At 33.5% G+C, this 24,719-nt stretch overlaps 1 protein-coding gene and 1 pseudogene across 2 annotated transcripts in view; one reads left to right on the top strand and one right to left on the bottom strand.

Moving 5' to 3' along the window:
- Nucleotides 1-24,719, bottom strand: part of Taf2 (TATA-box binding protein associated factor 2) — a 74,795-nt gene that overhangs the window by 35,556 nt on the left and 14,520 nt on the right. For both annotated transcript variants that reach the window (XM_026393877.2, XM_026393878.2), the window contains exons 6-17: nt 24,180-24,411; nt 22,407-22,591; nt 21,267-21,380; nt 19,634-19,733; nt 18,206-18,291; nt 13,595-13,730; nt 11,914-12,068; nt 11,116-11,230; nt 10,659-10,768; nt 5,985-6,050; nt 4,219-4,471; nt 2,268-2,408 (exon numbers count right to left, since the gene is read on the bottom strand). In XM_026393877.2, the coding sequence (XP_026249662.1) occupies nt 2,268-2,408; nt 4,219-4,471; nt 5,985-6,050; nt 10,659-10,768; nt 11,116-11,230; nt 11,914-12,068; nt 13,595-13,730; nt 18,206-18,291; nt 19,634-19,733; nt 21,267-21,380; nt 22,407-22,591; nt 24,180-24,411 (1,693 nt within the window). The remainder of the gene's footprint in view (nt 1-2,267; nt 2,409-4,218; nt 4,472-5,984; nt 6,051-10,658; nt 10,769-11,115; nt 11,231-11,913; nt 12,069-13,594; nt 13,731-18,205; nt 18,292-19,633; nt 19,734-21,266; nt 21,381-22,406; nt 22,592-24,179; nt 24,412-24,719) is intronic.
- On the top strand, nt 7,645-7,949 carry LOC113186427 (transcription initiation factor IIA subunit 2 pseudogene; annotated as a pseudogene).

Below are 24,719 nucleotides of genomic sequence, written 5' to 3'. Positions count from 1 at the left end.
TAAGGAAAAATAGTATGTTATCTGAAACCCAACCTACCTTTTCCCCTTTTCAAAATTTTCAAGTGCAATTTTTCTATGTAAATAGAAACATGTCTCAAATATAGTGGTACACCCTAGGCAAACTGCAGATACCCTTAGTACATGGCAAGATTTGCACTATCCCATCTAAACTGGGAGGGCAGAAAGAAGAATGGCTCATTTTTCTTGCTAGAAGGAGCAAAGGCAATGGAAGCAACAACAGTGTTCAGATTCTGTAAAATAAACAGAGGAAAAGTTTCTTTTCCATTGAAATATCTATCCTACACGGTTCTGTTCTCTCTCTGTCCTACCCACTACAAGTATTATAAGAAAAGTCAATTAGTCTAAAAGGATTAGCTTTCTAAGTTTTTTGACTGCAATAAGAAATATATTTTATAACACAATCTAACACATGCACACACATTTAGAAGCAATGTATATAAACTAAAAAATAAAAGGCTTATAATGAACCTCATCACACATGATACATTCTGACACTGCTTATTCTGTTTTATTTAAAAAAATAAAAAGCAAACAACAAACAAAAACTTCTAAATTAATTTCAAGGTCCCTCACAAACTGTCCACACCTCTAATTTGAAAGATATTCAGAAGTACAATAGTGTAATCCAGAGAATAATTAAATAGACACAGAAATTAACTTTCACAAGTCTGTGAAACAGCCAAGAACTGGGCAATATGTTTGAGTACTTATTATCCAATGTTCAGTTCTTAAAAATAAAACAAGATGCCACACACTTCTTTGATCACACCTATTTGCCTTTCCCTACAGCTGGGTCATCCTCAACCTATTCTACTAATGAAATTTATATAATTATACCATGATGGCCCCTCTCAACAGGCACCCCAATGTTACCAGAAATCCTTTACTATTCATTATATTGTACATAAATCAACTTGTCTAACATACTCCTCAATATATCTTTTTACTTGTTTCTAATCTGCTTTTCACCTTCTTTAGAAAAAGGAATGTTTCTATCTTTTTTACAATTCTTCTCCTAGTTGTGTCCTCTCCTCTACTAACACCTTCAAAATTTGTTCCATCACCTCTCTTTTACATTTACTTTCTCTCACTTAAAATTTTTTTTTTCTTTCTTTTGGGTACTGGGGTTGAACTCAGTGACCCTTGACCACTGACCAAATCCCCAGCCCTATTTTGTATTTTATTTAGACAGGGTCTCACCAATTTGCTTAGCACTTCACTTTTGCTGAGGCTGATTTTGAACTCCAGAGCCTCCTGCCTTAGCTTCCCAAGCTGTGAGGATTATGGGTGTGTGCCACCTCACCCAGCTCACTTACATATTTCATATCTTTCTCTCCACCAATTCTTTTTCTTTGCCCCAAATATGTCTTGGTTTACTTTTTCCTCTTTACAAAATAAACATAAAATGTCCTCTCTTCAACTTGGCTTTATCCTCAACACAGTTTTCTTTCTCATATTCTTCAACTAAAATCATGAAAGAATATGCTTCATTATTTTTCTCCACTTCAACTTCACTCCTTTCTATTTCAATCTAGTAATCTGATCTCTGACTTCATTTTTACATCACTCAAAAAACTACAAATGATTTCCTCATCACCCACTGATCACACTCTCATTCCTCTATCCTTTCCTAAAACAGTAATTCTAACCACACTATATCACCACTTTCTAAATTATCACTTACAGAAAACTTACTAATGTAATCAGTGCAGTAAAAAGCACTTTACATACTTATCTTATTTAATTCTAAAACAGATAAATTTTAAATTGAGCAAATAGGCTTTCTAAGTTAAAAACTTTTAGATTAAGAAACTTGTCCATGTGTAAACTGGTGGTGAATTATAGAACTGGGACAAAAACTAGAGGCCTATGCTGTATTGTTCCTGACATGGATATGCCTGTCACATTCTAGAAGGACTGCCATCAGAAAGCCTTACCAATTCCTCCATTTACCAGAGAACCAACCAAAGACAAGTCATCCATTTCTACTTACTTGAGTACAATATAGATAGTGAGTTACTTGTATAAAATTCATTTTTAAAACTCAAGAAAAAAATCAAAATTAAAGTTCTGAAAGAAATATTATAAGATCAAAAGCAGACTTGTAATTAAAAAAAAGTAAACACATTATTTGAACAATTTCCAAGTAAAACTACAATATACAGATTATGGCATTAAAGTCCTAAAGGCAAGCATAAATAAAATTAAATGTAAAAAAAATCATTAGAATAGAACATAAACTGTACCTTTTGTAGAAAATAACTTTGAAAGCTCATAAAGTTGTTTGTTTTCACAATATTTGGACAAGTTTTACAACAAAACATTCTAGTAAAGAGTGACTTCATGGCTGGTGGTCCTGTCCACGTGCTCACCATTGAATTTGCAATCTGCAAATAATCAGAAAATGAAGTATTTTTCCATCACCACTACAAACATATTTTTAAATCAATAAAATATCTTTATAAAAGCCAATACTATATTTCTTTTAAATTAATAAAATTTGAGCCAGGCACAATGGCACACACCTAAAATCCCAGCAGCTTGGGAGACTGAGGCAGGAGGATCACAAGGTCAAAAGCAGCCTCAACAAATTAGCAAGATCCTGTCTTTACAAAAAAAAAAAAAAAAGGCTAGGGATGTGGCTCAGTGGATCAATATCTCTGGGTTCAACCCCTCGCATGAAAAATAAATAAATAAATAAACAAATAAATAAATAAATACACACACACATACACATACACACACACACACACATTTGTCCTTTTATTATCATCTCCAAGAATATATACAAACCCACCCTCCAAAAATAATTCTTATGTATACTTATAGTTATTTTCCACAACTTAATTTCTAAACTGCAATAATCAAGAAATATGTTTGCAAAAGGCTTCTTCTCTGAGTAAGTTTGTCTCCATCCACTTAAAATGGACTTATAATTGTAATATTTTAAATTTATCAGGCAGAAACATCACCATAAATTTTAAATAAGGTTTTTCAGTATACCCAAGTCAAAAACCATACTATTTAAGTCTTTTAGAATGCTTTACAAATAAATAAATAAATAAATAAATAAATCTGGCTTCTGGTATGTTCAGGGTATATAAAAAATATGTCTGAAAAAATAAAGTTATGATTAACTTTAAGTAACACATTCCACATTTAAGTGTCACAAAGATCTTTACAGAAGCAATAAAATTTTATCTCTAAGGGATAATCATGTTTTTCCTCAAATATGTGAGAACACAGGAATTAAACTACTCATATGCTATCATTAAACAAAACAAAGCTAAACCATTACCATCTGCTGAAATGTAAGATAAATGAATTTAGCAGTCAGAAAGGGAAGAGGGTCACTAAATCAGAATGAACTTATTATAAAGATGCCTTTTAAATACCTGTTAACCAATACTTCTGTCTAAATATTTGTCTGCATTCTTCTGCATTCATTTCACTTTTTCTGCCTTCAGATTTTTTTTTTTAATTCTAAAGACAGATATTTAGTGTTTTTAAACAAAATAACTTTTCCAGAATGTTAAATTGTAGAGCCAATCAGTATTAAATTACATGTCACAAATATTGGTTCCTAAGCCAAATCAATGTGAAATAACTGCTACAGAGGGATAATTAAGATTGATTTCTATAATTTAAAAAGGAAAAACTCACACCAGAGAATTTTTTATCAAATATATTCTTTGCTTTAAAAATATAATTGGCATGAGCACGGTGACATATGCCTGTAATCCCAGTGATGCGGGAGGCTGAGCAGGAGCACTGCAAGTTCAAAGCCAGCTTCAGCAACTTAATGAAGCCCCAAGCAACTTACGTGAGACCCTAACTCAAAATGAAAAATAAAAAGGGCTGGGAATTTGGCTCAGTGGTTAAGCACCCCTATGTACCAAAATTTCCAGTTCCAAAAAATGAATAAAGTTGATTGGTCATTTAATACAACAGAGAAAATTCTCTTTGGTTTTAAAATCTGGTGTTTCAGTTTGACAACCATCACATTTTTGTGCACATGTGCTTTTAGGTTAAAACATGTTTCTTCCAAATCAGTCCTGTTAAGTATTTGGCAGAAGCTTTCAAAGAACAGTTACCAAGTAAATTTAGACTATGGTGAATTGTAATTCATTTTCAGAAATTAAAAAAAAAAAACCATACAATAGTCATCTTGTTTTCCTTCTGCTTATATAATCTCACCTTTGCAAGACAGAAGCAAGCTGACATCCTTACTCGGTAGAAACACTGCTCTTGTTCTAATATGTCAGTGAGAGCAAGCCGAGATGCTGGAGTAGGAAATTTTTCCAAAGCCAAGATGGATTCCTGCTGTGCAACAACATCCCTCTCATAGCGGAGTTGATATTGCCACATAAAATCAGCTTGCTCAAATTCTACCTTTCTCAATACTGACATATCTGGGTCTATCCTTATCCACAGCAAAGGGGAATCAGCACTGAAATAAAATGCAATTTTCTATTTTATTTATTTTAACTTAAAAAAATTAATCCTTATTCTTAGAAAATAAAAACTAAGAAATTATTAATCATATTCTCCTTTAGATATAGTATTTAAACCATTGAGTGAGTTTCTGTATTTTTTTAAACTGTACCAACAAATTTTTTATTATTTTTAATATATGTCAACTTTCTCACAATGTTTAATTTACATAAATCTTAATAAAAAGATCTTTTAAGGACAAGTCAACTGCTGTCACATAGGATACTGAATCCTTCATTTGCCATCTGAAAATATTTTTTTTGGCATTTTTATTTGTGATTATGTAATGTGAAAAAGGAAAATGATATGAAATCTCTCTATTTAACCTTCTATTTGATAATGGCCTCCTATTTGATAATGGCTATGAATACTATTTTTTATTGGAAATCAATTTGTGACTAAAAAAATGAAAACATCCATTTAACTAAATTTATTCCTTTAGTTGACTTTTAATACTTTTTAAATGCTAGATTAATAATTACGTTTCTCAAATGGCAAGTTCTGAAACTATAATTCTAAAGAATGAGTTTATCCTCATGTATTTTTCAAGTCATAAGCACAGCTCTAAAACTGAGTCTATGTCAACAATTCACCAAAAGAATACCATCTGTAATATTAATTCAATTCAACAAATATTACAGGGTGTTTACTATAGGCAAGGTACTTGCTACGGAAAAATTCAGATTAACACTGATATTAACACTGATATTCTACATGTAAATAGTAATAACAATCTGGTGCCCAAGTCAGTAAATAACTACAGATGTTTATAAAAACATACAGGCACAGGGTAAGTGAACAAAATAACAAAGTCTGAGTTATATTATCTTTAAAAATGAGGCACTGTCAATCAATAAATATTATACCACATAAAATAAAAAATGTTGGTTTTTAAAATTTTTTTCTAATTTAATTATATATGACAGCAGAAAGCATTTCAATTCATATTACACATATATAGCACAATTTTTAATATCTCTGGTTGTACACCACAAAGAGTCACACCATTTTTGTATTCATACATGTACTTAAGAGTAATAATGTCCACCTCATTCCACTGCCTTTCTGAGAACATTGGTTTTTAAATTATGTTTTTGCAAATACAGGGAATCTCAAAGTGTTCTGGAGCATTATCCCCAAGATAATATCATGTGACAGTACTGAGTCGGAAACTACATTTTAAGATCCCCAAATGATTCACAGGCACATCAAAGTTTAAGCAGCACTGCCTGAGAAGCCACCTAAAAGGAGCAAATAGACTGCTCACTTGAGGCTCTCTCAACTCCCACACAATCATGCTGCATTTCCTCTTAATTTCACTCAACCAGTCCAGATATATAATCTGATCTCTTTTTTGAGTCATGATTTTATAAAAATTGTTTCAAGCACAGAATTTATATTAACCTTAAATATTTTTTTAAAAAAAATTACTCATTTCAAGGATAATTACATACTTGTAAGTAACTTACTCCATTGCAGAAAGATCCATGTCAACTTCTTCTCCATTCATTAATGGGATTTTTTTCTTCTTATTCCTATATTTAAGAAAAAGTAAGTTTGAAAACTAGATTTTCGAAGATAAATAACAGCTAGAGATCTAAAAAAGAACCTCACATAATATTAAAGATGTTCTAATGAAGAATGGATAACAAATGTAAAGGAATTTAAAAACAACAAAATCTATTCTGAAGCTAGAGAAAATACTAAAATCTTTACCAGATCAAAGTTTAACAAAAAGCAGAAATATATAATTAAATGTCAACTGCAATCATGTATATTCTCAAGAACAATTTTAAATAGAAAAAAATAAGAGGATTTACCAATAAAGAAATCCTTTACAACAAATAAAAAAAATAACTAGGCCTGAAATAAGATGCAAATCATTTCAAATTGAATTATGTGCTTTATCTGTAAGGCTGTGTCCTATATAAAATGAAGTGATTAACTATTAAAACATCTTAAGAGTATTAATTAACACTTTAGTTGGATCTGAAATATCTCCCAAGGATTCATGTGTTAAAAGCTTGGACCTCAACTGGTAGCACTATTAGGAGGTAGTGGAAACTTAAGAGGGTAGGGCCTATTTGGAGGAAGTTCATTGAGGGTGTTATGTTGAAGGGCATTTCAGTACATAGACCCATTCCTACCGTCTCTCTACTTCTTGGCCACCAAGAAGTGAGCAGCTTTACTCGATCATGCACTGCTTACCATAATATTCTGCTTTACCACAGGTCCAGAGTCAATGGTGCAAAGTGACCATGGACTGAAAACTTTGAAACCACAAGCCAAATGAATTTTTTCTCAGGTATTTTGGCACAGCAATAAGGAGACTGACATGGAAAATGGTGCCCAGCAAGGAGGTCCCTGTTGTGACTATTTCTGACCATGTGGTTTAGAAGTTTTTGGAACTAGTCTGCAGAAATTTGGAAGGGTTTGGAGATGTAGGCTAGAAAAGCCCTAGAATTATTGTAAGCAGTGTTTAATGGACTAGTCTAGTGAGGGGTGGAAGACCAGAATGCTGATAGGACTATATACTGTAAAGAGCATGTTCATGAGGCTTCAGTTGTAAATGAGGACTCTACTGAGAACTGGACTACAGGCCACACTTGGTATATTCTGGCAAAAAAATCCTGTCTAAATTTTCTCTATGCCCTGCGACTTTTTGTGACACTGAGTTTAAAGAGGGGTTTCTATGGTAACTGAAAGGTAGTTGGCAAAGTGGTTACTTGCTACCAGGCTCCTGGTGCTAGAGTCTGTAAACAAGTCAAGCTGGCGCCTGGCATTTTGCAGAGGGAGTGGTTTGTGAAGTAACGCCAGTGAGCCATTAAGTGTGGAGATTCCTGATTGGTTGACTGCTGTATCTAGTTTATGTTAATTAAGATAAGCAGTGTGGAATGTATATATAAGGGGGGGGGTGACAAGCAACTTATGTAGATTCTCCACACTTAATGGCTCACTGGCGTTACTTCACAAACCACTCCCTCTGCAAAATGCCAGGCGCCATCTTGACTTGTTTACAGACTCTAGCATCCTGGCAATGCCACTTCTATGTGTTTTGCAGGAAGAAGCACCTTGCCTGCAGGATATCAACACAACCTTAACAAAAAAGAATTTATTTCCTCTTACACCATGGCATATCAGTTATCCAGAAATACCACTGTGGGAAACAGTCTTCAGGAAAGCCTAAATGACTCAAACAGTCTCAATAGGTCATCCACCTGAACTTACCCTTCAAATTCAACTTCAGTTTGATAAAGTTATATAAATTAAAGAATTAGGAACAGTTTTGGGAGAATGCTCTATGTAAAGATTTTGCAATAATGTGTGGACTTTTGTATTGAATGATGTTGAATTCAGAGAGGTGAATTAAAGTGGATAAAGCAAAAATTGTAGCCTGTGATGGTAAAAATATTGGCTCCAATACTTCAGAATGACTAGAAAAAACATTTTTAGTACATCTACTGTTATCCATCACTTTTTGAAAAGAAGCAAAGAAGAAAAAAAATTATTCTAGCACTGCATGAATGATTACACTGTGCTTTAGTATCAGAGAATTCCAGCAAAAACCTTATAGCTCTATATTCTCTTACATTATACAGTATGAAGAAATGTAACTTTTTTAAAAAGGACAAATCAAAAGTTACTGCCGTAAGAACATTCTTTAATAAACTAATTTTAAAACTTGAAGAAAAGAAAAAAAAGATGATGAAGCAAATCTGACAGAGGAATTTTCAAGGCAGCACAGCATTCAGGCAATGGCATCAGTATTGCTGGTAGCTTTTAGCCAGATATACTGTGAGAATAACAACAAGGAGCAAAGAAAGATTTGAAAAACCTGCAGTTTGGCCAGAAAACAGGCACTGGGGAAGTTAGGGCAAAGGAAAATGTGAGTGCTTAAGAGATTAGCACCTTTAAAAAGAAATCAAGTACTTTGCACTGGGATAATAGGGAAGATGCCTAAGGGCATCTCAGAAATTGGCCCGGTTCCATCCACTACAGACACAAGAATGTTAAGTATAAACCTTTCATTTGAAAAGAAGAGTAGGGGGGCTCCTAGGTCCCTAGGGAAGCCTCAGAAGTTGTTTCCCCAGGAATCATTTCACTGTGTTCAGTCATCTGTGCACAGAGGTCTCTGAAGCCATGGTCCAAGCATGCCTGGCTACAGCTCATTGATGGGAAACCTGCTGTCATCCATGTGATGCTACATGCCTGGGGCTTGCAGAAATGCAGAATGCAAGAGCTACAAGGTCACAGAGGTTTCCACCAAAGACCTGGAAGGCCAGGCAGTATGTGGTAGGTCAGAATCCCTGCAGGAGCCTATTATGGTTAGGATAAAAAAGCTCATGTGTAAAACAATGTAAGAAGGTTTATAGGAGAAATGATTCCAGTTATGAGTCTTAAGCCAAACAATGAATTAATCCCCTAATGGGATAAACTGAGTGGTAACAGAAAGTGGATAGGGTGTGGCTGCAGAAGGTGGGAATTAGCAGCATGCCTTTGGGGCATATATTTTTTATCTTGCAAGTGGAGTCTCTAGGCTTTCTGATCATCTTGTGGGCTGCTTTCTTCCACCACCCCCTTCTGCCACGGTGTTCTGCCTCAGTTTGAGCTGCAAGGAATGAAGCCAGCCTTCTATGGATTGAGACCTCAGAATCGATGAGCCCTCAAAATAAACTTTTCCTCCTCTATAATTGTCTTTTAGTCACAGCAACAAAAAAGCTGAGTAAAAGAGACCCTGAGAGGGCCATGCAGAAACCAGAAAGTGAAGCCAAAATTACAAAGGAGATTCCAGGAACATAGAATGTCTGCCAGGGAATGCAGCAGCAGCAAGCCAACACAGCCCAAAAGAATGGCCATGTGGGATGCAGTAAGCAAAGCCACAGGAAAGGGGCTGCACAAGCCCTTTGGGGCCCTTAGATGCCAGACATGGGATTATAGGATTTAATGGTGGCCTCCTGGATTTCAGTCTTGCTTTGGTCCAATTCCTCCTTAGTATTCCTTCCTTTTGGAATGAGAATGTTTATCCTATACCTTTGTATATTAGAAGTATGTAACTTTCTTTTTGCTTGTATAGAGGCTTACAGCTGAGAGTTTATTTTGAGCTTCAAGGGAAACTATGAACGTTTAAGTAATGCTAGAACTGTTAAAACCATTCGGACTCGTGATGATTAAACTAAATACATTTTGCACTGGGAGATAAGCATAGGCCTTTGGGGAGCAGGGGTAGAGTTTTATACTTTAGATCTGAAGTATCTCCCAAAGCTTGGTCCCCAGATGGTGGTACCATAAAGAATAATAAAATCCTGTCACCTGCAGAAAATGGATAGAATGGGAGAACATCATGTCAAGTGAAACAAGCCAGACACAGAAAGATATGTGTGACATGTTTTTTTTCTCATATGGGTAAACTTAAAAAAAAAAAAAAAGATGATCTGAAAGAAGAGAGATTAATTATAGGGTCTGGGAAGTGGGAGGAGAGGGGAGAGGAAGAAGAGACAGTAGAAGAATGGATGGACATGATCAATGCACAATATAAGCATGTAAGAAATAGCACAGTGAACCACATTAATTTGTACAATTAAAATGTGTCATAATTTTTTTACAAAGCATAAACCTAAATTGTTTTCCTTGAGTGTTTCTTAGCTTCAAAGACAAAACTTCCATCCTCTTCTCCTACCTGCTCCCTCCCCACAAAATAAGTACCTCAAACCTAAATTTAAAAAATTAACGCCATGCCAATGCAATGGCATATGCCTGTAATTTCAGCAGGAAATTATGGCAGGAGGATGGCAAATTTAAAACCAGGATCAGCAACTTAGCTGAAACCCTGGCTGAAAATAAAAAAGTATTAACTCAGTGGTTAAGCAACCCTGGGTTCATTCCCCAGTACCTCCCCGACACACACACACACACACACACACACACACACAGTATTAATTCTAAAGATAAAAAGTCATTAGAAACAGAAAACAAATGAAGACTATTTGGTAATGCTAACTTGAGGTAAAATAAAAAAGAAAGATACTAGATAACATGTTCTTTACTTTAAAAGTTTGGAATACAAAAGGATTTTTGTTTTGGCATTTTTATCTGTGAGATTCATAGTTTAACCTTCTGTTTTTAGTCATGATTAAAATGCCTACCTTCTGCTTTTGGAATGGCAGGGTATATCGTGTTTAAGGCTGTTTTCTTCAATTTGCAATGTATGATTGAAGGATCCATCTAATTCCTGTACTGTCACTTTAAGTGGTCCCTTAAAAAAATATAAACATACTGTTTGAAAATTGTGCTAGAAAAAACATCAATATGTATACTTATGTGTATAGACAGACACATGTATAAAGATATAAAATAATACTATCCAAGATGTGTATATACAAACACACAAGAGCATCTGGTGACAAAGAAGAGGAAATGGGAGAATCTGAAACCTGCTCTGAAGCCCCTCTTCCCTTCATAGACTCATGGGATTTTTCAATTCATTCTCTGCAAACAAAATCCTATTATGAAACTTCTAACCAGTAACTTTATACCTTAAACCCTTCCTATACTGAAAATGGAGAGCAATACAAAAGGCCCCTTTGGAAAAACAACACTTACCACATACTTCTGAGTTCCAGGAGATGTATAATCTTGTTTTATTTCCAACTCTAAGACATTTCGTTTTCTATTAAATGCAAAACTTCCATAAAATTTTACCACTCCACTTTGGTCTCTGAAGAATTGTAAAGGAAATTTCACATGCTGAAATGAATATATACTAAACAAAATAAGTTATTCACTGTAGTTTAAAAATTTTCAAATGTATTATCAGGAGTTCAAAGCTTGAAAGCAGACTTTATTATAAACCAGGTGACAAAGTATTCAAAAACCTTGTGAAAAATGCTTCCCCAGATTTAAACAAAATTTTTGAAACATTGAGAAATTTGTCTTTTGAAAAAAAAAAATTCTACCAGATTATTAAAATGTTCTTAAAATGAAAAATGCAAAAACTGCAAAATTCCAAGATACCATTCAAGTTGTGCCAATTTCTAACCACATCTAAAAGTCACCAGACCATTTCATCTTACAAGTGCATTGCTACAGGCTGTCTGGTAGATTATTTACCTCATCCACTAGCAAACCTATTTTTTACTTGCATATTAAAAAGTACTTAAAATATGACAAATTTTATAAAAATAAGCATGTTTGTATATATACATATATGTGTATCTCAATGATTAGCAGCAATTTTAGAGGAAACAATTCACAATTCACAGCCATTTCCACTATTTTTTTTACAAATATTAACAGTTCATACATACTCCCCCTACACCCCAAATCCTTCTTCTTTCATCTTCCCTTTAAACATACCTTACTCCCCACCCCACTCTGTAGAAATGCTATTGAAAAGGATACACCCACTGCTTTATTAAGGGCTGGATATCTTTGCCAGAGACATTTGAAATGGATTTCAAAAACCCAGATGTGGAAACCAACATCTGACTCCACATATGTGACTGGAACTTCTGAGATGAAGCAGTACTAGCCAGGCTTAGCAATTTATTGAAAACCTTTAACAATAAAAGTATCATTTAGTAAGTTCATATAACACTGCTTTCTGTTGTATACTGTACCCACTTGGCATTATAACCTCATTATAGCCAACTGTAAAATACAATAATTTCACAACTTCTTATATAGATTGTTCTAGTTAAAGACTACAAAGCAACAGAAACATGCAAAGATTTAAACAGCCAGAATACAAAAGCATTCTAAATGTAAACATTATTGAATAAATAATACAGTGAACAAAAAGTATTGTTTACAATTAGATCAACATCTAATACCTACAATTTATTCTGTTGAGTTTTATAGAGAAACTAAAAATTAAGGACTTAAGAATATTCATTAGCAGTCTAATACTCTCAAGTCTTAAGCATGAGTCTTAAATTTTGTGCCTTTACTATTTACAAAAGGTGGGGAGACAGCTGGAGGTGTTCATCAGTGTTAGAGTTCCTCCCAAGCATGTGTGAATTCCTAGGTTTGAGCCCCTGAACTACAAAAATTAAATAAAAAGTAAATATACAACCAGAGAAATGAAAAATTATACACCACTTGTGTACTATGAATCAAAGTACATTCTGCTGTCATGTATAACTAATTAGAATAAATACATAAATAAATTATATAAAAAAAAAAGTAGGTCTAGGGATATAGCGCAGTTTGTAGAGTGCTTGCCTTGCATGCACAAGGCTCTGGGTAAAATCCCAAGTGCCAAAAAGAAAAAAAAAAAAGTAAATACAAATAGTCACTAGGATTTATACTACTATAAAAAGTTGAATGGCTCTTTATAGATCATTTTCTCATTTAATATTTCCTTTATCCAACCTAAAGGCAAAATGAATGATAAAAGAATTAAAATTAACTTTAAGGTAAACTTAAAATGCTTTCTCTTTCTGTTTTGGGAGACTAAGGAAGAAGTATTGCAAGTTCAAGACAAGCCCCAGCAACTTAGCAAGGCCCTAAGTAACTTAGTGAAACTATGTCTCAAAATAAAAAATAAAAAGGGATGAATATGTGGCTCAGTGATAAAGTGCCTCTAGGTTTAAGCCCCAGTACCAGAAAAAAAAAAAAAAAAGCATTAAATGTTTTTTCCACCTGCCTCTCAGAATGCTACTATCATTTATAATCTCTACTATCTCATCTACCATACTGTTAACTACTTAAGCCTGAACATGTTTAAAAGTATGGCAGAATTTAACAATAGCAAAAAATAAGCACCTGTTAAATGGGTTTGTTTTTTTTTCTATTGCTAGTATTTTTAAATGGAATTTCATCCTTATTCTTCTAATTACTGCAGAATACAAAATAATGACTAAATAGGTTTGACCTTCATCTTCACATCCTAATTTCATCTTCATAATAATCATGTGCTAAGTAGCTTAGGTACTGACACCATTCTATTCTTGAGAAATGCAAATTAACAAGTTATTTAGTAGCAAATAACAGTATAAACCCAGATTCCTAGAGAATAATACTCATTATAAACATATAAATTTATCTCTTCTTTTGTTAAGTTCTTAATTTTAGTACTTACTTGTAGCATAAATTCCATGCTGATTCTATTTTCAATCAATCTCATCACAAGATGGGCTTTACACTGAAACATAGTGTAGTATTCCCAGGACAGTGTATGCGGATGCTTTATGGAAAAGTGTAGATGGGATGCTGGACTAAACAACAACAACAACAAAAAGATTTATTTAATAAAACACATTTGACTATTAATTAAGCACTAAATTTCATGGCCACATCAAAAGCCTCATGGGAATACCTAACATATTTCCTTAGTACTAAGAAACATCTAAAAATCAACTTAACTAGAAGAAAATTATGATATTTTCCTAACGCACATAAAGGAAAACTTGAAAAAATAGAAATAACAAACTCATAGATGGGAAGACATAATACTGTATATATAAATTCTCACCAAATCCAGAAATACAATCAATGCAATCAATTCCAACCAATATCCCAATACTAAAGCATGCATAAAAATACATTCAAGGTAAATTGCATAAAGTACAAATCTACCAAGAAAAAAAAAGAAATTTTTCTCTTCATAATCCCAGAGTGGGTGAAATTTTCCTAAGAAAAATGTGAAATCTGAAGAACATGAATACCAGATTGACTATGTAAAAATTTAAAATTTTGACAAGATAAAAAAGATCATTAGTGAGAGAAAGGTACAGTCTAGTAGAAAAGTAGAATTTCTACATGATCAAATACCTTGAAGAAGAATTGGGTAATCTGGAAATTACCCATTTTTAAAATTTGAATCAATATATTAGCTTTCAAAAATATATCAAATTATACTCTTTGAATCAATATATAAATAGTGGCCCTCCAAAAATTCACATTAAAACTTAATCCCAATGTAACAGAATTAAGAGGTGTGACCTCTGGGAGATGATTATGTTATGAGGGCTCCCCACCCTCTATGAACAGGATCAGCACCTTAGTAAAAGGGTCTCAAGGGTAAAGGGAACTTATTTGCCTGTCTGTCACTTAGGTCATGTGATGACACAGTGTTTCTCCCCTCTGTAGGCTGCACAACAAGATGCTTTCTTGGAGGCAGAAAGCAACCCTCCTCAGATATCAATTTTGTCTGTCCCTCAAGCTTGGACTTTCCAGCTTCAGCTTCCCCAGGGTTAATAACCATGAGAAATAATTTCCACTGTTTATAAATTAGCACCTATGTGATCTCTAATATCTCATCTACTATATTAACTACTTAGTTACAGTAGCATAAACTAAGACAAGTATTATGTGTGCTTAAAAGCATGGCATACTGGAGCTGGAGTTGTGGCTCAGTGGTAGAGCGCTTGCCTCACATGTGTGAGGCACTGGGTTAGATTCTCAGTACCACATATAAATAAATGAATAAAGGTCCATCAACAAAAAAAAATTTTAAAAATCGCATGGCATATTGAAATTTAAAGTATTTTAACCAATCCAATATTTATAAAATTATTTTTATATTTCACTTATTACTTTCAACCTTTTGAGCACTGTGGGTTTATAAGCTTTAGAAATAAACAGTAACATGGCAAATGCTAAGGCAAAATGGAATAGTATGTAAATCTTAAATGGAATGAAGCAAGTTAATGTAGTTACAGAGATTGTTTTCCAATACTTCTAAATTTTCTTGAACTCTTGAAAGAATATTTTTCACGTACAAATTTTTAAAATTAAACATATAACAAAAACTAATAAATGAGTGGGACTAATATAAAACCATTGAGTATAAATACTAAGGAACAATGGGAATGCCCTAATTATACTAGGAAACTGCTAAGCATCAGGCACTCAGGAGAAGAAAATAAAAGAAATTAAAATTTACTGAGTGCTTATTTATATATATAGCTTTACCTCAAGTAATCCTTCACAACCAACCACTTTAAGGTGAATCATTACTGGTAATGTATAAATACATTAAAACACACACATGCACATACACATAAAGGTTATGTAATTTTCTTTAACTGCAAATTTAACAATAAAAGTCTAGTTTGCCTAACTCTATAAATTCCCTATACTTTGGAATATTATTCAGCCATAAAAATGAATGATATAATTTTTTAATAATTTTTGCTGGTAAATGGATAGATCTAGAGACTACCATGAAATAAGCCATTCTCAAAAACCAATGGCAGAATGTTCACACAATGGGGGCAGGGAAGAGGAATAGAAGTTAGGTGGATTAGACAAAGGGTAATAAGGAGAAGGAAATAGGGATGGAAACAGAAAAGACAGTAGTATGAATTAGACATAACTTTTCTGTGTTCATATATGAATACACCACCAGCGAAATGCTACATCATGTACAACCACAAGAATGAGAGCCTAACTACAATAAGTTATACTTCATGTATGTATAATATGTCAACATAAACTCTACTGTCCTGTGTATCTAAAAAGAACCAAAAACAATAAAATAAAATAATTAATTCCTATTCTTCCCCACTGACAATTTTATCACAGTGATCATCTGCAACAACAACAAAAAGGATTACCACTTGCAAAACTTTAATTATCTTAATATTTGCTGTTCTTTGAGCACTACAGGCACTATGATTAACCCTATGAGTCCTAAGTAAAAATTTGCTTTTAAATAACTAAAATACATAGGGTTATAAAGGAAACTAATTATAACGATAGTTAATCAAAATATTAAAAATTATGATACTCCACTGAATATGCAAGTTTACTTATTAAAAAACAACAAGATCTAGCAAGAGTCTGCTGTAGTCATTTTGAGGTAGTAATGAATAAAAGGATATATAAATATATCTGCTACCAGCGATAATGTGACAGAAAAACACCTATGATTTCTACTGCTGACAAAGTAACACATATTGTTAATACTACCATAGTCTATTGCCAACATCCCTAATGAAGGAAATGAAAAATTTTAGTTTATGGTTAGGGAAATTAGGAAATTTTTACTTCACTTCAATCCATAGTCCTTTAGAGAATCTATGAACTTTAGATGAAAATTCCTGCCAGCACCACTGTGTTGTTATAAGTGACTATCTTAAGAATCACAGCCTCAGGAAAAGAGTCTCCTGTGTATCTCCTTTGCTAGCAAAGCAAAAAACTTTTTTCCTTTTTCTGAAACCGTGTCCTCATTATTGGATTGGCATCAGGGACAAGGACCAAATTTTCAGTAACAAACTGGCAACATAGATGGGACTTGAGAACACTTCCCTCTCCAGTTTTCTTGGGCAGGTCTAGTATTCCTAGCAATCCCTCTTCCATACTGAGGATTCAAGGTGGCTGGTCACCTTGTTAGAGAGCCAATGGCTAGAAAATTAGGAGACGAGGGAGTCTGCCTCAGGCTGAACAGGAGGAGCTGTTCCCATGAGTAAAGGGAAGGACTGAGGGACCATCTAAGCAGCTATCAAGCTCTTTTGGCTTTAGAAAATTCTTGCCTTCTCTCTCTGAACTGTATAGATTGCTCCATCAACTGTGAGAAAAAGGAAAATGAATGCTGTAAAGTCGGGACACCCTTAGCCATCTGCATCATTTCTGCCCTATGTATTCCTTGTCCAGTCACCCACCAACTGCTACCACAGACATCTGGACTGCCATGATGCTAAATATCCTTAACTGTCATTGTCCCACCTGATAAAGGAAGAAGGACTTTGGGTCACTTCTCTCCAACTTTGCTCTCTAGAAGGAAGCAACTTGGAGATGTAGTTACCCATTTTTCCATAAAAATGGAATGTAGAAATTGACAGTGGGGAAATGTAACAGTGCTCCACTTCATGCATTAAATATAAACTTTTGCTGCCCTGCTGCTGTAACTTATTTTTAAAACAGACATGTTTCTTTCTTCTCCCCTTCTTCCTCCCTAATCCTTTCTTTCCAATCTGGGGAGGGAGAGGGTAGGATTACCCTTCTTCCTCATCCTAGGCATTCCTGTGCTTAAGCACACACAAGAATGAAGTAATCAGGTGATGCAGAAGATCTAAGAAATCTCCCAAACTAACAAGCAAATTAAGACCCCCACCCCAATCTAGGGTACACCTAGAATGTAGCCTTTGAATCCCCCAATAGGCAGATTCCTTTAGGACCGGAGTCCCATTTGTTTCTCCTTTCCTAACAGAGTAATAAATTTTTTTTTTTCCTTTTTCCAAAACAAAAACAAAAAGTGGCTGTCTCTTTTAGTGACTTGATAAAACAGAGAAGACAGGGAGAAGGAAGAGTGAGGGAAAGAATAGGAAAAAGGAATAAATGAGTGTCTACTTAGGTAGCTACTCAGGTAAATAGGAAGCTTATTTATTTAGGGGTAGGATGTCTTGATGCTGAAATTATCTACTTAGACTTAAAAAAATCTGGTATAAAAGCAAAATACTCGTTTCCATTATTTTTAAACTTTAATAAGAACAGTATGACACATAGCATTAAGAAGTAATCACAGAAAATAGCCTACTTTTTTTTAAAGTCTTTTTTTTCAGTTTGAATCCATTTGTAGCCATCTCATGAGATAAACATAGAAAACAAATGAAAGGAATATTCATAGCATTAATGGTTTTGCATACTATTGGTACTTCTTTGGCCTTGCAGGGGCCTCAATAAAAACACAAGTGATCTAAGAGTGACTCCATGAAATAAGGCTCATATCTTGGAACAGAAAACTTACTTATCCTTCTCTTTTCCTCCACCAAATATGGGATGTAGTAAAACTCCCCCAGTTTTTAGTTCATATGCCACTATTTTATCTAGCTCCTAAAAAAGACAAAAAAATGGGAGTTAAAAACATTCACACACCAAATTTTAGAAATAAACCATAAATTCTCTTTCCTGGCACCAGAATATAAATTTTATAAGATAAATGAAATGCATCTGCAGAATAGTTAATGTTCTTATAAATAAAGCAAACTATACAGCTGGCTGAATGCTAAAAGCCAAACAGCATTCTTTACTTTGTGACTTCAGGGCTGGCCAGCAGCCTGGCAACTTTTCCTTATGGCTCTTCTCAACCTCTCTGACCTGTCTTCCAACTTTATTTTTTCCTTCTCAGTATTTTGCTTCTGAAGATTTAGACAAGTAAATAAAGGGGATAAATTATGTTAGAAATCTATAATTTTAAAACATCTCTAGTTTTCTCTAGTATGACATAAATCAAACTCATGAATAACTTAAACAATATAACAATGCCTGACACAAGTAGGATGTAATTTTTTTCTCCTTCTGAAATGAAGAACTGGCTCTAACAGTTCTGAATGTGTAAATTCTTTCAACAGTTCTAGATGTGTGAAGTCTTTTTAACAATTAAGTTTTGGGCTTGGGTTTATGCCTGAATGATAAAAATATATAAAATAATAAAATGGGTAAAATGAAGGAGGGTATTTAATGAGAACATTACAACTGAGAAGAATATAAGCATGACATAATTAAAACATATATGACTAGAATGGAATATGCAAAATAGATGTTTTAATTTTTTTCTAAATGTTTAAATAACAGGAAAAAGGTATAACAATAGAGAACATATAAGCATTAAAGGGATAACTAGCCTGTAATAAGCATTCATCATGTGCAAAACGCCATGCATGATATAGTGTGTCACAACCCTTGACAACAGGGTAAACACTATTTCACTCCTTACACAGATGAAGCTTAGAAAGATTAACCAGTCACAAAGCCAGACTAATTTGCAAAGCACAGGTACAAAAGACCACTATGAGGAGCTGGGATATATCTATTGACCAACTTGATGATTAGAGAGTTTAAATATTCTTCTCCTTAGGGAAAAGTTGTTAGGGGCCGACATTGACAATAAAAACTAGATAAAACAGATAACTAATTTTTTTCTCAGTGAATTGACACTCATTTTACGAGGGAAAATTAGAGATTTTTCAAGTTATGTTTTACAGTCATTAAAAATAAAGTACATGATGGGAGCTGGGGTTGGTAGAGTGTTTGCCTAGCATGTTGGGAAGACCTGGGTTCAATCTCCAAACCAAAAAGAAAGCAAAACAAAATGAGCACATATAACTTGGAAACCAGGAAAATACTAATGTATCTTACTGACTTATGAGTGTGTAAGGGATCTAGCTATTATTACCTCTTTAATCCAATGGTGGTACTCATTAACACCAAAAGTTTTCTTCATCCAAAGTCCATAAATATAGCCTGAAATTCCCTTCAGCACCCATTCATCAGACCTAAGCAAAAAGTCAACATATAAACTTATTTTTAATCATAAAACTCTTCAGATGAAGTAAAAAAGAATAATGCAACTAGTATGAACCTCCTCCAGCCTTCTGAAAGAAAAGGAAAGTGATTAACAAATTATTGGGCTCCTAAGTTCCTCTGTTTGATTTACCCATTCATTATGCCTTCTTTTTTTTTTAACATCTGGCTTAATCTTTAATTATAAGGCTACTTTCCAATCTTATTTCAAGTATAATTTATCAATAGATGTGCTCTATTTCAACAGTGTTGCTTCTCTCTTTACCAACTCTGCTCTGATCATCTGCCTCTTTAGAAATACTTGTGAATAACAAGGATTGCACTGCTCAGTTCAACATTCCACTTTCTATTACTGCTAATCCAATGCATAATTTTCTTTTTCTCTCTTTTTTTGGGGGCAGGAGGAACTGAACTCAGAGGGGCTTTAACACTGAGCCACATTCCCACCCTTTTAATTTTTGTTTGTTTGTTTTGTTTTGTTTTGAGACAGGGAATCACTAAGTTGTTTAGGCTAGCCTCAAACCTGTGATTCTCCTACCTCAGCCTCATGAGTCTCTGGGATTACAGGCATGTGCCACTATGCCCAGTTCTATGCATAATTTTCAATGGTATTCAAAACATGAAGTTGAACTATTAATTACTGTTATGTTTCTCCAGAGAAAAGACAACTGGCATCATTCACTTATTTATTCATTCATAAATATATCCCCATCTGTCCAGGTATCTGCCTATCATGTTCAGGCACCATTCTTTAATTAAACTATATAAAATGTTAGGAAAATTATAAATCAGAAATGTTCCCCTTTCCCATTTAGCAAGAAAGAATAACAAGCCAGGATTTATACAATAGGTAGAGTACAAAATGTTTGCAATTAGAAAGTGTAATCTTCAAGAATTTTTTTTGTATTCTTTCAAACTCATCTCAAGCTAAACAAAAAGAAAATAGAAGGGTTTGGTGGCTTTTTTTTTTTTTTTTTTTTTTTTGGCAGTGCTGAGGATTAGACCCAGGGCTTGGTACATGCTAGGCAAGTACTCTATCACTGAGACATACTTATAGTCCAAAAAAATATTCTCATCTCTCCTTTCTTTCAAGCAATGTGGTACACAGTTAAATACTAGCAAGGAACTCCCTATATCATTAACACTATTGTGGAGAATTATTTTGCTTTAAACATTACCTTGAACATTTCCAACTGCTATGAGCACTAGCATCAGAATTTTCACTATAGTTTTGTGCACATTTAAGTCTATTCTTTAAGAAATTGTGTTTAAAAGTCTGACTTTATTACAGAAGCAATTATACTGATTTTTACAGCCAAAAAGTTAGGATGAAATTTAAATTCATTACTTTTCTAAGATATACACAGAGAATAGTATCTTTTAAGTTAGTTATCTACAATTAGAGCAAAGGTCAGCTTACACTGCAAGAAAAGAAATAAACCTTTCTGATTCAATTTCTTATTTGAATTGAACCCAGAGGTAATGTAAACATTAAAATGACTTACCAAGACATTCTGGATATGAAACATCCAAAAAACTGCTGGGCCAAGGACTGGGCTAAACACCTTCTAGTCAAAGGTGTCTCATCTATAATCATGGCACTGTGTAGAAGATTTGTGCTGAAATTTAAATGAAGAGGAAGTTAATTAAAATCAAGAAATCATTATTCAGTCAAAATAAAATAATTAATAATTAAATAATCATACTTTTAAAATAATTGTATTAAAGTTAAACACAAAAGATAAAAACCAGAAAAGTTTCCCAGAATACTTTCTAATCTTTTCAGAACTTGGCTGAAATTTATAGTCTTAACTGCTACTTAACACAGGGAACAATGCTGTGCATAGTGGCACATGCCTGAAATTCCAGCGACTGGGGAGGGTGAAGCAGAGGAATCTCAAGGGCCACCCTGAGCAACTAAGCAAGAATCTTTCTCAAAATAAAAAATAAAAAGGACTGGGGATGTAGCTCAGTGGTAAAGCTTCCCGATTTCATCCCCAGTAACAAAAAACAAAACAACAACAACAAAAAAAACCTTTCCTAATAATTACTAACTTTGTTTTATTATTTATCTTTAAACACATTATCTCATTGGACTTTCCAAACAACACTCTGAGGAATGCCCATTTTACACATGAGAAAATTTAGAAGCAAGGAAGGTAAAACAACTGACTTTGAAACATAAAACAGATAATTGGAATTTTCTAAAGAAGGAATAAAAGAAGAGAGGCAGGTAAGGAAGTTTAAGAAAGAAGGAAAAGGAGAGAATGAAAAACAAGTCCTCTCTACTTTTTTCCATGAACAAGTTTCTGATGATATCAGCATATTTTTAAATATTACTAGAAAAACTAAACTATGGGTATGATTTTTTAAAATTTATAAACAAAAAAAGAGACTAAAACATGCAAAATATTAACATCTATTAATTCTGGATGAAGATAATGAGTCTTTAAAGTTACTTTAAAATTTTCTTCATGTTTTTCTACAATTTTAAATTTTAAAAACACAATATTTTCTTCAACTCAATTACATTTAAATTAAGGGGAGAAAGTTCATACCTCACATTAACGCTGCCCATAAAATCAGAAAGCTTTCCTCATATCACTATTCTACTTTAGGCACTTCAAATGTGAAGAGATACCAACCTAAAAATGCTCATGGAAGCATAAGCAGCCACTTCAACATAAGCCTCATCAATGAATACAGTCTTAAAACACGAGTATGGATATCGACATGTAAGAATTTCTTCATAAAATTCAAAAACTTCATGAAGGTATGACGTGGTATGTTTAAGCAATGGAAGAAGTTGGGGTAAACAAAAATGTGTAACCTGAAAATAAAAAGCCAGGGAGGTCATCTAAATGTAAGGGTTAACTTTTATATTTTAAATTTCCTAAATTTCAATTCTTTCTCTCTCTCTCTCTCTCTCTCTCTATATATATATATATATATTTTTTTTTTTTTTACAAATTTCATAATCCTGACAGTAAATGCTATGATAAAATTATTAATTACTTTTTTAATCACCTTTACCAAATATTCATTCTATTGAAAATACTAAATTCATGATGGATTATAAATCTGTGAAATGCTTAGACCTATTAAAAATAAAACTCTGGTTCCAAATTAAACTAAAATTTCTTCTGACAGGAATACATAAAAAGAATTTTCAAAACCTACCTCTTATTTATAAATATCTAACCTATTGAATACTATGCATTTTATAGCACTCTCTTAATAATTTTTCTTTTGCAGGTGCTGGGGATTGAACCTAGAGCCTTGCACGTGCTAGTCAAGTGCTCTATCACTATGCTATATCCCCAGCCTCCCATCCTAGTACTTTAGTTAATGCTAACCAACTGCATATAAAGAACAATTACTATATTTGGCCTCTAAAATCTCAAATACATAATGAAAGCTACAGAAGCTTATTGGTAGTTAGGAGATAAGAAATGCTCACAATACAAGTAGCAATTTTGGTTTTCTTATTAGGTAACAATTCACCAGTCACAGAAGTATCACCGTCTCATGATAATTCTATGCCAAATTAATGACTTCAACAACAGCACAGAAGAGAATACCCAGGAAGGTTTCATATAAGAAAAAGAATCTGAGGTAATCATTTTAAGTTAGATAAAAGTTTGGTACACCACAACAGGAAAAGTGAATATCCAAGATGGAGAAATAACTATGTTATGATAAATAGACTATTTCAAATATATTAAAATTTTAGATTTTTTACAACATGGTGCTTAGTATTCTAAAAAATTCAAGTATAATCTGATTAGAGTATAGACTGATGTCTACTAATTCTGTTCATTATTAATGTCTTCTTTTTCCTTAACATGTGTTTATGAGTGTTCAAGTCCCATCTCTGGAATCTGAAAAATCACATATTCAAAATTAAAAAGCAAGCCAGGCACAGCGACACACGCTGGCAATCCCAGCAACCTAGGAGGCTGAGCCAGGAGGATTGCAAATTCAAGGCCAGCCTCAGCAACTTAATGAGACCCTGTCTCAAACTAAAAATAAAAAAGGGTTGGGGATGCACCTCAGTGGCAAAGTGCCCTTGGATTAGAACCCCAGTACCGATAAATAAATAAACAGAATTTGAAGCGCAGGACTTATTCTCACTTCATTGTATTCAGAAAAGAGAAAAAAAGACTGAGGCAGGGTTCAAATTCTAGTCAGCAAACTCATGAAGACTTCTTTCCTTTTGAGAGGAATTCATTCAAGAATTCATGTCATTAAAATGTAATTAACAGTTTCTAAAAATAAAAAATAATATATATTTTCTCTCTAATGATATTCTTGGAAGCTGGAAGATGAGTTAACAAAGACATTATTTCATTAATACTCTTCATTTAATAAGAAATGAAAGGATAGAAGAGAGCAAGAGGGGAGAAGCTATGACTTACCTCATGCATATACGGATCTACAAGTATTTCAAAAGGTCCAATGGCCAAGGAGATGTTTGATGCTGCTGTAGGAATGGTAAGCATGTAATGGAAGGTCTTCTTCCTCATATCATGGGTATACACTGTCTCTACCAAATCTCCATTGGATATAGCCACCATAGCGGCATCTACTGTAAATTCTAATTTCCAGGTACATAATTCAGAGTATGAATCAACACACGGGAACCAAAATCTAGAACAAAGATTGACAGTATAGAAAATACATTGAAAGTGTATCCTACATTGTTGTCTCCACATCTAAGTTATTTTACCATTTCTAAAAATGTATAAAAAGATATTTTATTTCATTGATGAAGTTTTCACTCTGAGTTTTCAAAGAATCTGATTTAAAAAAAAAAATTCCAAAAATCATTTGGCAATATTTAAAAAATATATTGTGTGGCAACTCCAGTTGAAATGATAAACTGTTAAGCAATTCCTACTTTTTAAGTTAAAAATAATTTTAACTTGTATAATCACAGATATTTTTTATGTAGCATT

The sequence above is a fragment of the Urocitellus parryii genome, chromosome 7 (genome assembly GCF_045843805.1).
Source record: "Urocitellus parryii isolate mUroPar1 chromosome 7, mUroPar1.hap1, whole genome shotgun sequence".
In the NCBI taxonomy this organism is placed as follows: domain Eukaryota; kingdom Metazoa; phylum Chordata; class Mammalia; order Rodentia; family Sciuridae; genus Urocitellus; species Urocitellus parryii.
The sequence above is the reverse complement of the archived record's forward strand: the minus strand, read 5'-3'. Positions and strand labels throughout refer to the sequence as shown.